This window comes from Chiloscyllium punctatum, chromosome 49, assembly GCF_047496795.1.
Source record: "Chiloscyllium punctatum isolate Juve2018m chromosome 49, sChiPun1.3, whole genome shotgun sequence".
In the NCBI taxonomy this organism is placed as follows: Eukaryota; Metazoa; Chordata; class Chondrichthyes; order Orectolobiformes; family Hemiscylliidae; genus Chiloscyllium; species Chiloscyllium punctatum.
In genome coordinates this window covers 13,211,127-13,229,679 of record NC_092787.1, presented here as the reverse complement: position 1 = coordinate 13,229,679, position 18,553 = coordinate 13,211,127, and the positions used below count along the sequence as shown (strand labels likewise).

Sequence of the window (18,553 nt, the reverse complement as noted above, 5' to 3'; positions counted from 1 at the left end):
GCTTCCGGGAACCCCGCACTGCCCAGTTCTACCTCCTTCCCAAGATCCACAAGCCTGACCACCCTGGCCGACCCATTGTCTCAGCATGCTCCTGCCCCACTGAACTCATCTCTACCTACCTCGACACTGTCCTATCCCCCCTAGTCCAGGAACTCCCCACATACGTTCGAGACACCACCCACGCTCTCCACCTCCTCCAAGACTTCCGTTTCCCTGGCCCCCAACGCCTCATCTTCACCATGGATATCCAATCCCTCTACACCTCCATCCGCCATGACCAGGGCCTCCAAGCCCTCCGCTTTTTCCTCTCCTGACGTCCCCAACAGTACCCTTCCACTGACACACTCATTTGTTTGGCCGAACTGGTCCTCACCCTTAACAATTTCTCCTTTGAATCCTCCCACTTCCTCCAGACCAAAGGGGTAGCCATGGGCACACGTATGGGCTCCAGCTATGCCTGTCTCTTTGTTGGCTACGTAGAGCAGTTGATCTTCCGTAATTACACCGGCACCACTCCCCACCTCTTCCTCCGCTACATTGATGACTGCATTGGCGCCACCTTATGCTCCCGCGAGGAGGTTGAGCAATTCATCAACTTCACCAACACATTAGATTAGATTAGATTACTTACAGTGTGGAAACAGGCCCTTCGGCCCAACAAGTTCACACCAACCCGCCAAAGCACAACCCACCCAGAACCATTCCCTACATTTACCCCTTCACCTAACACTACGGGCAATTTAACTTGGCCAATTCACCTAACCTGCACATTTTTTGGACTGTGGGAGGAAACCAGAGCACCCGGAGGAAACCCATGCAGACACAGGAGAAAGTGCAAACTCCACACAGACGGTTGCCTGAGGTGGGAATTGAACCCGGGTCTCTGGAGCTGTGAGGCAGCAGTGCTAACCATTGTGCCACCCTGACCTTAAATTTACCTGGACCATATCTGACACCTCCCTCCCCTTCCTGGACCTCTCCATCTCCATTAATGATGACCGAATTGACACTGACATTTTTTTACAAACCCACTGACTCCCACAGCTACCTGGATTACACCTCTTCCCACCCTACCTCTTGCAAAAATGCCATCCCGTGTTCCCAATTCCTCCGCCTCCGCCGGATCTGCTCCCAGGAGGACCAGTTCCACCACAGAACACACCAGATAGCCTCCTTCTTTAGAGACCGCAATTTCCCTTCCCACGTGGTTAAAGATGCCCTCCAACGCATCTCGTTCACATCCCGCACCTCCGCCCTCAGACCCCACCCCTCCAACCGTAACAAGGACAGAACGCCCCTGGTGCTCACCTTCCACCCTACCAACCTTTGCATAAACCAAATCATCCACCGACATTTCCGCCACCTCCAAACAGACCCGACCACCAGGAATATATTTCCCTCCCCACCCCTTTCCGCCTTCCGCAAAGACCCTTCCCTCCGTGACTACCTGGTCAGGTCCACGCCCACCCTCCCATCCTGGCACTTTCCCCTGCCACTGCAGGAACTGTAAAACCTGCGCCCACATCTTCTCCCTCACCTCCATCCAAGGCCCTAAAGGAGCCTTCCACATCCATCAAAGTTTCACCTGCACGTCCACCAATATCATTTATTGTATCCGTTGCTCCCGATGTGGTCTCCTCTACATTGGGGAGACTGGGCGCCTCCTAGCCGAGCGCTTTAGGGAACATCTGAGACACCCGCACCAGTCAACCAAACCGCCCCGTGGCCCAACATTTCAACTCCCCCTCCCACTCTGCTGAGGACATGGAGGTCCTGGGCCTCCTTCATTGCCGCTCCCTCACCACCAGACGCCTGGAGGAAGAACGCCTCATCTTTCGCGTCGGAACACTTCAACCCCAGGGCATCAATGTGGACTTCAACAGTTTCCTCATATCCCCTTCCCCCACCTCACCCTAGTTTCAAACTTCCAGCTCAGCACTGTCCCCGTGACTTGTCCGGACTTGTCCGACCTGCCTATCTTCTTTTCCACCTATCCACTCCACCCTCTCCTCCCTGACCTATCACCTTCATCCCCTCCCCCATTCACCCATTGTACTCTATGCTACTCTCTCCCCACCCCCACCCTCCTCTAGCTTATCTCTCCCCGCTTCAGGCTCACTGCCTTTATTCCTGATGAAGGGCTTTTGCCCGAAATGTCAATTTCGCTGCTCCTTGGATGCTGCCTGAACTGCTGTGCTCTTCCAGCACCACTAATCCAGAATCTAGTTTCCACCATCTGCAGTCATTGTTTTTGCCTCATAATCTGAAATGTTATGACATTTCATTACTGCATATTCATGTACTTTTTAAAGGTTGAGGTTTCCCACCTCTACTTCCCTGTCAGGCAGTCCATTCCAGATTCCCCATCTCTCCTGTTTGGGGAGGGGGTGGGGAAAAAAAAGGTTTTCCTCAAATCCCCCTCAACTTCCTGCCCTAAGAACAGCTGCTTCCTATCTATTCTGTCCAGGCCCCTTGTCGCCTTGTGTATTTCAATCTCCCCTCAGCTGTCTCTGCTCAAGTCTATCTAGCCTCTCTTTGTAGCTAAACAGTGGTCAGAGGAATTTGGCTGCAACAGTTTTGCTGTTATGTAGCACTAGGTAATTGTGAAATTTGAAGACCCTTAGCAAAACCTAATGGTTTCAGTGAGTGGGTTTAAACTTCTGCCACCACAAAACTGTCAGTTATTACCTTTTTTAATATAAGATGTTAAGCTGTAATATTGTCATTGGAATCTGGCCTCGTCATGTACATTTGGCCAAGCTGAATTCAAAACAAAATCTAATACAGTAACTTTCTAACAAGGATAGGTGGACAATTGGAATTGGTGTATTGTAAACCACATGTAAAATGGCTGTTATTCATTAGTAATTAGAATACACCTGTTTCCTAAGTTTGACTTAAGTTTAAGTGCACCTTTTTAAAACTTGATCATGATAATGAATTTCAGGAAACTGCTCTAATTTTTCATTTGCAACTTAATGCCATGTCAGTGAATTTCAGCAATAGACTGGTTGAACTGGTGGCATGTGTGGACAATTCTGTGATGTTGCAGTCTTGGTTAAGCATCTCCAAAACAGGATAATTTTGCCACAGCGATGAATCCGAGCTGTCATAGTCTTATGACTCTTTAGAAAATCATTAGAAAATTATTAAATAATTTTAAAATGTCTGTCACAATCTCTACTTAAGCACCTTTTCTTTCTCAATGTAGGTGGTTTTACAGGTCAGCCAGGTAGAATCCGTGATGCACAATCCAGGGGATTATATTTTACTAAGTGCTGATAAATATGAAATCAAGGTAATTCCATTTTTTAAGGGAAAAATGCACTGTTGTAGCATTTTACTATTAGGTTACTGCCCTTTGTCAGCAGTGCTTGAGATTGCTGGACATCTCCAAATGGCACAGCTTGGAAATCTTGCACAAAAATAATGGGCAGACCCCTACAGTGTGTGCAGGTTTTCTTTGGTTTTATTGTATAAATGTTTTGTTATTCATAGAATATAAATTTACCTGTTTGATTTTTCTTTACAATTATAAAAACTCCTGATCCTGTTGTGCTTTACACTGATACATATAACTAATGACCTACTCCAATTACAGGAATTTCAAGATTGCTACAAAACAGTTGGCATGTGGTAATCAGTTTGTTGCTGGTCAACCACATTTACATAAATCAAAGTCCTAAATCTTTTATTTTGCACCAAACAATGCTATAATTTGTTGCATCGGTCTTCCTTCAGATAACAGACAGGCTTGAATAGTGGAATGGATTGACAGGAATTTATTCTGTTTTATTCCAATACTTAACTTTATCTGCAGTTTGTGAGCAAGTTTTGTGCTTTTTGCCGACAGCCATTTGTGAGGCTCTTTACAACAGCACTGTGCCTCAATATCAAAATTTGACACTCTCTCCAAAGAAAACCATTGACCAGTATACAAAAGCAGCTAAAAGATAAACAACTTTTTTATTTGGAATTTGAAGCTTATGAATCAAAATAATCCAAATGCAAATAATTTACTAATGTTTTTGGTGAAAGTTTGTCTCCAAAACTAGCAAACTCCAAATTTGTAAGCACAATGGGTTTATTTTAGTTTCAAACCCATGTTGGAAGTGTAAAATGGAGAATCCCATGCCTCTTCTTTTTAGTAATCTATTTCAATTTTTTTTCTTATATACTGACCTCCTTGTGCATGAAGTCCTGTTCCATGCACAACCTAAAGCATTTTTATGATTATTGACAAGGGAGTTAACATGTGACTTAACCAGGGAGGTGTCACAGTCCTTGCAGAGATATGACTAACGTAACCCTTCTCTCTTTCATTGAATCTCTCTTCTCTATTGTCTTCTTTCTTTTTTCCTTACTGCCATTGTCTCTTTCTCCCCCTATCATTTCTCCTGCTTCAACCCCACCTCCAGCACACACCCGCTCTGGCACAGGTTTCTCATGCCAATTCCATGCAGCTCTGCTAATGTTCAGATAACTTTTAAACAGATTGTGATCCACAAAGCAAAATTTAGTGGATGACCCCCCCCCCCCCCAAAAAAAAAGAGAGAATTGGTGGCTCAGTGTTTAGCACTGTTCACCCTCAGCACCAGGGACCTGAGTTCGATTCCACCCTCAGGTGACTTTGTGAAGTTTTGCACATTCTTCCTGAGCCTGTGTGGGTTTCCTTTGGGTGCTCTGGTTTCCTCCCACAGTCCAAAAATGTGCAAGTTAGGTGGATTGGCCATGCTAAGTTGCCCATTGTCTCCAGGGATGTGCAAGCTGGGTGGTTTAGCCATGGGAAATATAGGGTTACAGGGAAAGGGTAGCCGTGTAGGTCTGGGTGGGATGCACTGGTGTGGACTTAATGGGCCAAATGGCCTGCTTCCACACTGCAGGGATTCTGTGATTCTAAGAGTTCCATTTTTGTAACTTGAAAACAAATTGGCATCACTGCAAAGTAGTTGTGAATTAATAGATATGCTGCATGCAGAATAGCAGAGGTTAAAAAGGCTATTGCCTAGCATCAGTAGTCAATTGACCCACAGATATTGTTTCTAATTTCATCCAGACAGTTGTTCCAAGTAACGTTCCAGTTTCTCCTCTTCAAGGAGTTTGTTGATTCTCTGCAGGTAAAAGGCAGAAATCTGCATTTCTGATCTTTTTGCCTCAATGTTCTGTATGTGCCCCACAGTCTCTGTATTTTAACTTCCATAATGATGGCGCTGCCTCCATGTCAAATGTCCCCAGATCACATGGGTCGCGTTTCTTTTAATCCAAAAGTTGCAATTTGTTCCTTTTTAATGTTGATGCAAACTCTTGGAAAAAGACTTCTAAACATTGCAAAGCAAAACTTCCCACACTTTTTTTAAAGTAACTGTGAATCTCAAGTTGCCTTCTGAATAGTGTTTCTTCAAATCCATGACATTAAGGGTAATCTTTTCACAATAATTTGCAAGGATGAAAGTATTTAAAAGATTCTCTTCCTTTGTGAATGGCTCACTTGATTAACAGTTTGGGTTTATATATTTCATGTGCTACAGAATTATCTGTTGGAGGTAACTTCTAATAATTCCCCTCTGGTAACTCGTTCAGGTGTGAAAAGCACCAGTGAAACTATAATGTGCTTGGTGAACAAAGCACATTTCCAGAAGTTGAATCCTGCTCTCCACATCAATATTCTTTAAGGATATCTGGTGTTAAAAAATGCCATATTTTTATTGGTTACCTTATTGCGCCCTCTAGAAGTTGGTTCCATCCTTCCGGCTTCCATTCCTAATAATCTGAGAGGTCCAGTTAGGACTGTTTAATAGAAAGGCATTGAATCAAATACATGAATTGGGAGTAAGCGTTTAGGAAAGCTGGCTTGTGGTTTAAGAATGATTAAGCCACAAATCTCATTATGGCATTCTTATGTGCACACAGACATGTTTGAAATCTACTAATAGTTCTAAAATATTTTACAAAATTTAATTATCTGTTGCATTTATAGGTTTGGCCAATTGGGAGAGAGGTCAACTGCAAGTGTTTGAAGACACTTGCTGTGTCAAATGATCGAAGCATATGCCTCCAACCAAGACTGCAATTTGATGGCAAGCACATTGTCTGCGCATCGGATCTAGGATTGTACCAGTGGGACTTTGCCAGTTATGATATTATCAGGTATTGTCCAGTTGTTCCATTTGTCAAGATTATCAAGGGCATTTTTAATCAAAACTTGACTATCATGGGCATGTATTGGTTATATTGTTTAATAACTACGATGTACAACTGCAAAACTAAATTCAATAAATCTGCATTGTAACCCAGTGTCGTATAGAGCAGTATCGTTGAAAAAAAAACATATTTTGTTTTGGCTTTTCATCATCATCAGGGAAATAGGCAAGGAATACCACAATAAAAGGAAAAAAGCCTTTTTATTACTGTGTGAGAAGATTGATTGGCAAATATGTTAGATTCTAATTGCTAAAGGCATCACCGTGGGGAATGCACCAAAAGGATGATGATTGAGCTGTCAAGTTTGCGTAAACATAACGAAACAGGTTGACTGTGGTCAAGGCATTGACCTGAAAAATGAACCAGTGAATCGGTGTTAATCTATTTTGTTGAGTTTAAACGGGTCCCGTGTATGTCCCTTCAAAAAAGGACTGTTTGTGTTTAAGTATGTATTTTCCAGTGTGTGCAAATATACCACACTGTGGGCCTGACTAATTCTTGGTACAAAAAACTGGAAGAATCATGGATACTGGAAATTAAGCAAACAGAAATTCCTGGAAAAACTCAGCAGGATTGGGAACGTTTGCGGAGAGAAAGCAGTTTTGTGTCCACTGTCCCTTCAGAATTGATGGTAGCTAGGAAAAGGATGATATTTATGCAGACAGTGGGTGGTGGTGGGTTTGAGGGAGTAACTATGGGAGAAGATAGAGATAAGCAGTTGGGTAGACAAAAGAGTGGGTAAAGATCAGTCTGGGCAAATAAATGGCTGCTCTTCGTAGCTGACAATGGGTTGTGGGTGTAGCAGACCATATGATGACCAGGCCTGGTATGTGGGGGTTGGCTAAGGACAGTGAAGAAGGTGCCTCCAGCCTAGTATTGTTGAACTTTAATATTGAAGTCCATAAGGCTGCTGAGTTCCCTTGGCTACACCATGATGTCCTGTGCATCTGTCAGTCCAGTCTACTGTATTTGCTGCTCACAATGTGGTTCTTTCTACACTGGGAAACCACGCGCAGACTGGGTGATGCTTTACACAACATTTTTTCCTGCCCCCGAGATCTGTGTCTCAGGTTTGCTGCTGGAAAAACAGCAACTCCTTTTCCGCCTGGTAACTCAGCAGCCTTCTGGACTCAATATCAAGTTCAACAATTTAAGGGCTTGAAGCATGTGCCTTAATACCTACTTATGTGGAGAAAGTGAGGATTGCAGATGCTGGAGATCAGAGCTGAAAATGTGTTGCTGGAAAAATGCAGCAGGTCAGGCAGCATCCAAGGAGCAGGAGAATCGACGTTTCGGGCATGAGCCCTTCTGTCAATATTGTTTGAGCCTGCTGCTGGGATGTATCACTACCCAACAGGTAAGTGCATATTAATAATTGCCATTCAACATTAAGAATCTACTGAATTGTCAATTTCTGTTTTCTTTTAGACCTTTTGATTAGACTCGAGTGTTAAATGATTTTTTTTTTTCCCCATTGTATTAACATCAGCTTTTAGAATACAGCTTTACCTATTTGTAATTATTTCTTGACAGAGTTATTAGAACTCCGGATTCCTCGAATCTTTCTTTGCTGAGCCAGGGAGAGGTCTTTGCTCTGCTGTTCGACAGCCATTATCTGTATATAATGGACTTGAGGACAGAGAAACTGGTTGGTCGCTGGCCTCTACCCGCGTACCGGAAATCGAAGAGAGGTTCTAGCTTCCTGGCGGGAGAAACTGCGTGGCTCAACGGACTCAATGGCAAGAATGACACAGGCCTGGTTTTTGCCACCAGCATGCCAGATCATAGTATTCATTTGGTCCTATGGAAGGAGAATGGATGAAGTAAAGGATGAAAACTGTAGGGCAGAGTGCTTCTACTGCAGTTGCAGAGGATATTTCAGAGAATGCAAAACGCTGCATGAACCAAAGTCCTGCGGAAGAGCTGGCATTCTCGTGTGTACAGTACAGTTAATTGCCTTTATTTTTTTGAACATGTCAAATGACACCAGCATGTTGGAAATTATTTTTACAGCTCAAATCCATTTGCTTGCAAATTGATGTAACCAATACAGGAACAGGGAAGAGAGAACACAGTCATATCAGTTTAATTTTGAGGCACTGTTTAGGAATTTATTATAAGCCGATGGTTGAAAATTATGCTTGACAAGCACATTTCAATGTAACAAATTTATTGTTTGCAGTATTCTGAACATTCCCTGAATGTCTTCATTTTTTCTGCACCTGACAATAAGGAACACCTTACTTTTTAGAAATACATACATATTCTATATATATATATAAATATTTCCATTCAGGACTTTGCCTTAATGCTTTTAGTAGTGGTTGCTCTCAAAAGAACATGTTTATAGACCATAGGTACTTCAAATTTGTCCACATTTTATATTTTGGTATAGTCAGTATTTACAATGATCTTTTTATTGAACTTTGCCCATGTTGTCACAGTTGTTAATTATCTTCAATATATTCTTTCTGGAAAAAAAATGTTGGGAATTTACTTGGTTGCTTTGATCATTTTAAGTCTAAACATGGAACTCTTATCACAAAATACTGTAATGAAGAAGATATTCACCTTTGCACTTGAGTTTGCTCGACACTACTTAAGCTGATTCATTCTCTATTAAGACTTGGGGTTGGTAGGTTAAAGTGGGAAAGAGAGTGGGGTGACCACCACCTCACTGCCCTCCCATAAGACATGGTCATCTAAAAAGCTGTTTGTCAATGTTGAGATCAGAAACTGGTTGTACAGCTTTCAGTCAAGGGATTTGCTGTCCGTACTGCTTAAATAGGAGCAGGATTAGGCTGTTCTGCCATTCAGTGAGATTATAGCTTATCTGTATCTATCTGCTTTGGCTTTATCCCTGCTCAGATGGAACTACTGTGCTCCTGCCCAAGAGCAAGTTGTGAGTATGATTTTTAAATGCTACGGACTGTGGGCAGAGCAATCACTGATGTATGTATTATACAGTTTTTAAATGCAGGAACAAGCACTTTTAAAGTCTTTTACTGTGCTTTATCTCTGGTGTCAAGTCTGTAATTACAGCTGTTCCACGGTGATGCTTAAATGATACCCCTGTGGTAATATTTGTTGGAGGATTGCACCGGTCTATGTAACTTATTTCGAATCTGTGGATTTCTTCTTGAGGAATACACATAGCTTTGGCTGAGAATTGGAAGAAAGGAATAAGACTTCGTCTGTTGCATTCATTATATGTAAAATAGTGAAGATTTTTATTTAAAAAGTCAGCAATATGAAAAATATGACTGAAATGTAGAATATAAAATTGCTTTGTTCCACCTTTTTCTGAATGATGGATATTTTCCCCTCCTTGTGCATGTAAAACCAAAATAACAGAGCAGGTCCAATGACCAGCTCCCCTTTGGTTATGCTGTGTACCACAACTCCTTGTATCTTAAAAGCATCTGCTGCCAAAGCATTACAAATTTTATTTCCTGTGTTGTCGTCTCTGTTTGGAATGTCACATGTTATGGATTCTGATCCACTTTTGAATGCAAATTCTGGAATATATTTGATATCCACGATTTTAAAAGTATGACAACTGTATAAAGTTCCTGGTTTCATGTGGCAACTACAATATTCACTTTCCTTTCATCTTCGGTTTGAATATATTGAGTATTAGTTGCTTGTAGATTGTTTCAGAAAGAAACTTTTAACCTCATTTCAACAGATTAACCTCTTGCTGCCTGTCATAACCTCAGACTATCTGACACATATGCAATAATACATTTGTCTAAGGAAGTGAAGCATTTTGGTTTTTCTATGCAGCCTCTGTTTGTTTAATCTTGCATTTCCTCATGTATATGCTATCTGTCTGTTTTAATAATATGGAAGTGTTTAGGCAGCTTTTACAAAATGCAGCTGACTGTCAAACGTGCAATTATCTGAAAGGTTTTGCTGGCATTTTTGTTTGGAGTAATATGTCAAGACGTCATCATGGTAATGTCAAATGTTCACTGGAGTTGCCAAAGAATTTACACCAAGGTTGAGTTTTATCTTTGCATATACATATACAATAGCTACATGGCTTGATTCCCAGAATGACAATGAGATAAATTCTTCTGAAGTATTATCTGTTTTTAAATCTGTGGGTTTGGCTGTAGCAATGACATCCATTGAAGTAAAATCATCCTATTTATCCATATGATGACTGGCAGTGACATGTAAACCACAAGGTGCACATTTCTCCCTTTCTTCCTCCTTTCCTTCTTTTTCCTCCCTCTCTTCTCTTTTTTTTTTCTCTTTTCTCTTCTCCTCTTCTCTCTCTCTCTCTCTCTCACCCACCTCTCTCCCCTTTCCTGCTTTCCAGTGTACCCCACCTTTGATCTCCAGTACCTACAAGAATTCTCTACAAAGTGTTTTTGAAATCCTGAAAGACCTTCAAGGTAAGTAACTGTATTTAAACATTATTCTTATTTGAACGGAATCTATTAAGCCTGTGATATTGACAGTGCACTGATGTGAATGACTCTTAGGAGACTCTTGCTCTCATTTCCTGGAGATTGGTCAGGAGTTGCTTATAAACATTCACGAGGCAGCAATTGCAGCAGAAATATATGGAAGACTAGAAACTACCTTTTAGTGTGAAATGTAGAGACAGAAATAGGTCATTCAACCCATTATGTCTGTTCTATTCAATGAGATCATGGCTGATCTGGTAATCCTGAACTCCACTTTCTGGCCTTTTACTTGTAGCTTTTGATTCCTTTAGTGATTAAACTCTGTCCCCCTCAGCCTTGAATGTACTTAATGACCCGGCCACAACTGCCCTTTGCAGTAAAGAATTTGACTATCCTCAAAGAAGAAATTCTTCCTAATATCTGTTTCAAATGCACTATCCTTTATTCTGAGATGATGCCCTCTGGTCCTAGATGCTCTCACAAGAGAAGGCACCCTTTCTGCATCTACTTTTTAAATCCCCTAAGAATCTGGATGTTTCAATATGGTCACCTCTCATTCTACTACATTCCAGCGAATGCAGGTCCAACCTACTCTACTTCTCCTAATGAGCCAATCCCTCCAGACCTGGTTCAGTTTAGTCCATTTGCTTAATTTGACTATGTCCCATTGCCTTGCCTTCCCACTACTTTGGCCATCTGAAAATTTGGCTGCAGTATATTTCACTTTACTCATCCAAGTCATTAACACACATTATTCATAACTGTGGCCCCAGCACTGATCCTTGTGGCACTCCACTTATTACAGGTTGCCATCCTAAAAATGATCCCAACCTACCTCTTTCTCTCCCCCACCCCCACCCCAATGACAACTCTTAGTCTTCTGTTAGTTCGTGACTCCTCTGTCGATGGTATGTGCTACCCATAGCATCATGGGCTCTTATTAAGCCTATTGTTTGGTATCTTTTCAATCACCATTATATCTACTGCATTGCTTTTGTTCTCCTTGTTACATCCTCAAAATTCTAGAAAATTTGTCAGGTACAATTTCCCTTCGTGAACTCAAGCTGACTCTGCTTGATTGATTTATTTCGAAATGCTCAATTATATCCTTTACCATTAACTCTAACATGTTTCCCAATAACAAATGCTGTTAACTGGCCTATAGTCATCTGTTTTTTTTTGTCTTCCCTTTTTAATCCAATGGCAATTTCCCAATCATTTGGAACTTTGTCAGAATCTAATGTTTCTTGGAAGACTATTACTGGTGTGTCCACTGTCCCTGTAGCTAGTTTTTAATAAATTCGTTGCTGGGACATGGGCATCACTGGTTGGCCAGCAAATTATTGCTCATTTCTTGTTACCCCCAAGAAGATGGTGGTGAGCTGCTTTTCTTGAACTGCTGCAATCCACATGCTGTAAGATCACCTACAATGCCATTAGGGAGACACCTCTACGATTTTGAAGCAGCGTCAGTGAAGGAACAGTGATATCAGGATGGTGAGTGATTTGGAGGGAACTTACAGGTAGTGGCATTCCTTTTTTGTTCCCTGTGGCCCTTCTCCTTGATGAGTTTGGGAGGTGCTGTTTGGCGATCTTTGACTCTGGATGTAGGTTTGCTCGCTGAGCTGGAAGGTTCGTTTTCAGATGTTTTGTCACCATACTAGGTAACATCTTCAGTGAGCCTCCGGACAAAGCACTGCTGATGATTCCTGCTTTCTATTTGTGTTTTGGGGTTCTTTGGGTTGGTGATGTCACTTCCTGTTCTTTTTCTCAGGGGGTGGTAGATGGGATCCAGGTCAATGTGTTTATTGATTGATAGAATTCCAGTTGAAATACCTTGCTTCTAGAAATTCTCGTGCGTGTCTCCTGGCTTGTCCTAGGATGGATGTTTTGTCCCAGTTGAAGTGGTGTCCTTCCTGATCTGTATGTAAGGATACTAGTGAGAACGGGTCATGTCATTTTGTCGCTTGTTGATGTTCATGTATCCTGGTGGTTAGTTTTCTGCCTGTTTGTCCAATGTAGTGCTTGTTACAGTTCTTGCATGGTTTTTTGTAAGTGGAGCAAGCCTACATCCAGAACCTCAACCTGAGCTACAAATCTTCTCAAAACTCGATCTTTGACTTTAATATCTTCGGAGGCATTTTATTAGGTCAAGGAGATTTATTGGTCTTTAGCCCCATTAGTTTTTTTGAGCACTTTTTCTCTAGTAATAGATATCGATTAGTTCCCTCTCCTCCTTGTGCCCTTGGTTACACCGGTATTCCATAATTACTAAATATTCTATTGTGAAGACTGATTCAAAGTATTTATTCAACTCCTCTGCCATTTTCTGCTTCCCCATTATTATTTCCCCAGCCTCATTCTGTAAAGGGCCCATCTTCACTTTGACTTCTTTATTCCTTTTTATAGATTTAAAGGAGCTCTTCCTGTCTGTCCTGATATTACTTGCAAGTTTGCCATCAAAATTCATATCGCCCTCTTTCTTTTTTCCTTTGTTTTTGTCATCTTTTGTTTAATTTTTAGACCTTCCCAATCTGTGCCACATTGTTTTTTTTATTTTCCAATTTGATGTTATCTTGGTTAACCACGGTTGGCTTATTTTCTTAAACATCTTTCCCTTGTTTCTTAAGCATTTTTTGCAGCTAACCTCCATTCCCAGTCTACACTCTAGCCAGCTCTGCCCTCATTCCTTTATAATCACCCTCATTTAAAACTTAGCACAATTGTTTCTGATTCAAGTTCCTCCCACTCAAATTGAATGATAAATTTTGCCATGTTATGGTCTGTGTTTCCTAAGGAGTCTTTTACTCTGGAATCGTATTAAACATTGCACATCACCAGATCCAAAATAGCCTGATTCCTGATTGATTGATTGACAATGTATTGTCCTATGAAACAGTCTTGGGTGCAGTCTGCTGTCCTACAGTATTGCCTTTTCCTTTTTAATTCTAACCTCTATCCCATATGGATTCTACAAATTCTTGCTATCATGCAACTCTCATGTCACACCAACAATGCCACTCCACCACTTTGCTTTCTGCCTGTCCTTTCAAATGGTATTTATACCTTTTTTGTATTTAGTTACAGCTTTGATCTCATTGTAACCATGTCTCTGTAATGGCTATACCTGTTTACCTGTGTTTGTGCTGTTCATCCATTTATTTTGTTCTCAATACAATGCATGTTTAAGTAAAGAGCCATTAATTTTGCCTTTTGACTGCTCTTTTTCTCTCTTCCTTCTCTTTCTCCCCCCCCCCCCCCCAAACTCTTACAGCTGTTAGTCATGTAGATTTTAAAAATGTAACTATACTGAAATATACCTCAGTCATTTATTATGGGAAAGCTAATTTAGATTTTCATAAACCATGAATAGGCAAAATTGATAGCATGCTGAACAGTTAAAACTCCACCCCACTGTTTTCAGTTGTCATAGAGTTTAACAGCATGTGAAGGAGCCCTTCAGCTTATCATATCTGTGCCAGTCATCAAATACCTATCAACTCTCAATCTAGGTCACAGCCTTGCAGTTGAAGTGTTCATCTCAATACTTAAATGTTGTGAGTATCTCTATTTCTATCAGCCTTTCAGGCAATGATTTTCAGATATCCTGCCCCTTCTGGCCTTTTCTTAAAAAAAAAAGTTTATTTAAATCCCTCTACTGCTCCTGCCCCTTCCTTCAAATGTATGACCCCTTATAATTGACCCTTCTGCTGTGTATGTCTCAATTGGGCCCATCATCTACTTCCTTACTCTAAGGAAATTCACAGATCTTCATTAAGCCTTCTGACACTAAAACTGTCCTTCTGATAACTTGTTGCAGGTCAAATATTCAGATTTGGCCACATGGAGGGGTGAAAGGCAGCAAATTCAGACACCACGCAAAAATAAATGCCCATTTTTGAAGCATTTGTTCATGTATTGGTTGTTTTATTTCTGTCCACATTCTTTCTTGCCGTATTCTTTACTGACAGCATTATTAGCAAGATTTTGACCAAGTGACTGTGAAGGGGCTGAAATGTAGTTGTGTGTGTGTCTGTTGAACCTGAAGCTGGTGGTATGCCAATGCATCTACCACCAAGAAAAACCAAGGGAGAAAAGGTCATGTTTTTGGAAATTGCTGTCAGAGAGAGGGTTGCTGCAGTGCTGTTTCTAGATGTATGCACTGATGGATGGTGGTGCGAATGAATATTTTCAAGGTGGTCAATAGCTTGTATTTTTTTTTTCTCTCAAGCTTTTTGAGTGTTGAAGGTCTTCTCATTGATGTGATAATATTGCATCATACTCCGGATTTATCTTGTAAATTCTGGGCAGGCTTTGAGTCCGGAGGTGCCACAGAATTCTCAGCCTCTGGCCTGCTTTTGTAGCTGCAGTGTTTTATGACTGTTCCAGTCTAGGTTCTGGTAACCCTCTTAGGAACCCTAACTTTTTTTCATTGGAGACTTGAGCATTCTGTTCTCTTCAAAATACAAAGCTAGATAGGATTTAACTACTTTGTTATTAAAACTTTTACTTTGACAAAGATTAAACTCAACACATGAATTAACAGGTGCTGATGTTATTGAACATCAAGGGAAGGATGGGTAGATATTGTTATCTTCTCATAGTATATATGTTACTTATCAGTGTAGAACTATCCCGGTCTTGCTGTATATGGTTATTAGACTGCTCAGTATGAGGAATTGTATTGAGCACCATTGAATATCCCAACTCTGACCATATGATGGAGGGCAGGTCATTGAAGCAGCTGAAGACAATTAGGCCTATGACACCATGACTCAGAAGGATCCTTCACTGCAGGGTAGTGTCTCTACCTCTGAACCAGGATGCCTGGGTTCAAGTTCTACCTGCTGCAAAGATGAGCCTCTGAACAGGTAAGATCTATCCTACACTGACACCCTGAGACTGAAATGATTGATCTGCAATAACTGCAGCAATTAACTTGCTTTATGTTATGTTTGACTCCTGCTACTGGAGAGTTTTTTTTCTCCTGCTGTCCATTGTCTTTTAATTTTATTAGTGCTTTTTGATGCCATGCTTGGACAAATGCTGCCTTGATGTTCAGGGAAACAATTCTCCCCACACCTCTAGAATATGGATCTTCTGGCCATTTTTGAATCAAAACTGTACTGAAGTTTTGGGCTGAAGGGTACCCAAGAAGGTTAAGTGAGGCTTCAAAGTCTGCTATACACAACAACCATTAATATTCACTCCTTCAGAATGGCTGTCGGAAGCCTTCAGGTATTTCATGTAATTTTGCTGTTGTATATGTGTTATACACTCTCTCTGAAGTTCATTAAAAAGATAAATATAAATAAAAACCAGTGAAAACAAATGTTAGCAGGTGCAGATTATCTTGCAGATAAAACCATGCCGCACCATTTTCCGAAACGAATGCTGGTTAGCAAACATTGATGTGCAACATGAATCTGAGACAGAACATGAAACTTTTAACCATTTACTGTTTACCTTTTAAGTCAGACAAAGAAGTGTGGTTTTGTAGATATTGATTGTTATTCTTCTTTGGACAAATGATTCCAGCTTGTGTTTGAAATTTTTCAAGGGAAGATGAGTTTAAATGCAACCACTGAAAGAAGAATTAACGGTTTATCTAACAAGCAATAGAGTGGCATTCCCTCAGTATAGTATTGGGCTAGATTGTATGTACATATAGTCATCTTCAGATGTCATAAGCCATTAATGAAGCTATCCTTTTCCTTTATCTTCTCATCCATTCTTTTGCATGAAGTCCAGTTTGCTACCTGAAGCAAAATTACTCACATTTCACTGATGTTGTGTTATGAAAGAGACTCACTTGCTGCAGACTATCCAGAGTACTGCAGTGACAACTGTATTTTTTTTAAATAGCAATTTGTTTATTGAGTAGGTGAAACTGCGTCATCAATGTAACAAGCTGACAAAACAGCAACTTGATACAAGCCTGAGGTAACAAATAATTTAGCTAAGAACATCCATTTGGGGTAGTCTGAGTTCAGTGGTTAAAACAGATTAGCTCAGCAGTTGTAGAAGGAAACACCGATACACACAGCATGCGAATAACCTTCCTCTGTTACCATATTTTCTTTTGGAGCTGTATGAAAATCTACAATTTACTACCCTCTACGTGTAAAAACTCACAGTAGCAACACCTGCTGAACCAGCACTTGCCTCAACTAAATAAATGTGCTTTGTTTAGCACTTTATACAGGTTGAGCCCATTGCATTTCAAGCAATCTGACAGTCATCACAATTCTAATCATCAAATATCAATTTACATTTGTACAGTTTTATAGTGCAGTTTGTGAACTCCAAGTACAAGTTTTTCTGGCTGCTTGCTGCAATGAGTCATGGAATCTACAAATTAAGGCAAGCAATAGTAAATCTACAGCACACATATTCACTAAATTTGAGACAAATAAACATCTGACACAAGTAGCAACAGAGCTTGGACAAATGAGAAAATAAATTTGAATGATAATTAAATTGTGCAATGCCAATTGTAATAAAAGATGATGAGGTTCTCATGGTAAAATAGCTATCAACCTGCAGTTCCCTCAAGCTGCTAGCTATAGCTTTTAATATTGGAAATGAACAAGTTGCTTGCTGTCCTGCACATGTTAGGCTTTAGTTTGTGTGCTGAAGGGTCATTCTACAGATTACTTCAGTTGTTCTGTGGCAGAGAACCAAGGACTTCAGGTCTTGTACCAATGCATGGATAAATTGCAACACTACCTGCAGTAAAACGGGTGTGGGGTTAAAGATGGGAAAATCAAGTGACAGTGCATCTTGGCTTTAAGCATGGTTTGTGTTTTATTTCTCTAGACATGATTTTCCCAATCAGCGATATCTTGTGTACTACTTAATATGGAAATGTAAAGTAATGAGTGCCAGGCAATTCCAACCTTTGAATTAGGCTTAGGCATCATCCCTATAAATAAGTTGCAATAGGTAATTCTCGTGTGATGGTGGCCTCAGTTGTTTGGGTACCAATTTAATGCTGTGCTGATTTTTAACAGTATTGTTAGGTGTATTACTAGTGTACATTGCAATAGCATGCCTCCAATGAAGAAATGAAAATTGTCCATCTCAAACTCATGCCACACAATAATACTGACTACAGATTTAATCAAACTGCGAATGAGATGCATTTGTGATAGCAACAGAACAAACTGGGTGTTCTCTCTTCGACATCTTCCCAACATTCACAAACGTTATTACTGTGAACTTGTGCCTTCTTTTTGAGCTTTTCCACAGAGAGTGGAAATTAAAATATCAAGCGATGGTAGGGTGAAGATGATATAAAGCAAAAGGTGGCCATGACAGCTATCACTTGGATACATTTAGAGCTGAGCAGTAGATTAAATGGTAAATCATTTCTAAAGTAAAGATATTGTCTTGTACTTTTGGAAGTTGCTGATCCATAGAAATTCAGGCAATACATTTACTACAGTATCTGTGCACCAGTTTTCACTGAGGCAAAATACAGTGCCAGTACAAGGAAGATGAACAGAACCTGTGTTGCACAGGCCACACATATTGGATGTAACTTGGATTTAGTTTGAAATAACCTTGACATTCCAGCTATAAATAGAGGACTACACTATTCCTGTGATATTTCCTGCTCTGAATTCAGAAGCCCTAACAGTAATTCAACTTGCACTCCAGCATTCTAACCTGTAAGAAAACATCTAGTCCCAGTTCAGTTTCTTCAAAATACAATTCTGATTGGGCCACAGTTAAAGGGACTTCTTCTCCCATTGCAGAACAGTAAAATGGCTGCATATTTTAATACCATACACTGCTAAAGTATGAATTTTAATTATTTTTGTTTCTTTCTATCAAAAATCATGCTGACTTTGGCACAGAAAATCTGAACAATTCATTTTTTAAAAAAATTCTCACCAGAGAGAGATGCTGAAAATTAGCCTGCATTACCA

At 40.5% G+C, this 18,553-nt stretch overlaps 1 protein-coding gene across 3 annotated transcripts in view; it reads left to right on the top strand.

Moving 5' to 3' along the window:
• fbxw2 (F-box and WD repeat domain containing 2) overlaps positions 1-18,553 on the top strand; it is a 90,649-nt gene that overhangs the window by 18,406 nt on the left and 53,690 nt on the right. Inside the window, exons 5-7 of one of the 3 annotated variants that reach the window (XR_011956108.1) lie at positions 3,212-3,298; positions 5,978-6,147; positions 7,735-9,103. Coding sequence is in view for 2 of the 3 variants with exons in the window: in XM_072565962.1 (XP_072422063.1) it covers positions 3,212-3,298; positions 5,978-6,147; positions 7,735-8,023 (546 nt within the window). In the remaining variant the exon portion in view is untranslated. Of the gene's footprint in view, positions 1-3,211; positions 3,299-5,977; positions 6,148-7,734; positions 13,828-18,553 lie in introns of those variants that run through there. The other 2 variants (XM_072565962.1, XM_072565963.1) reach the window with 2 other exon arrangements.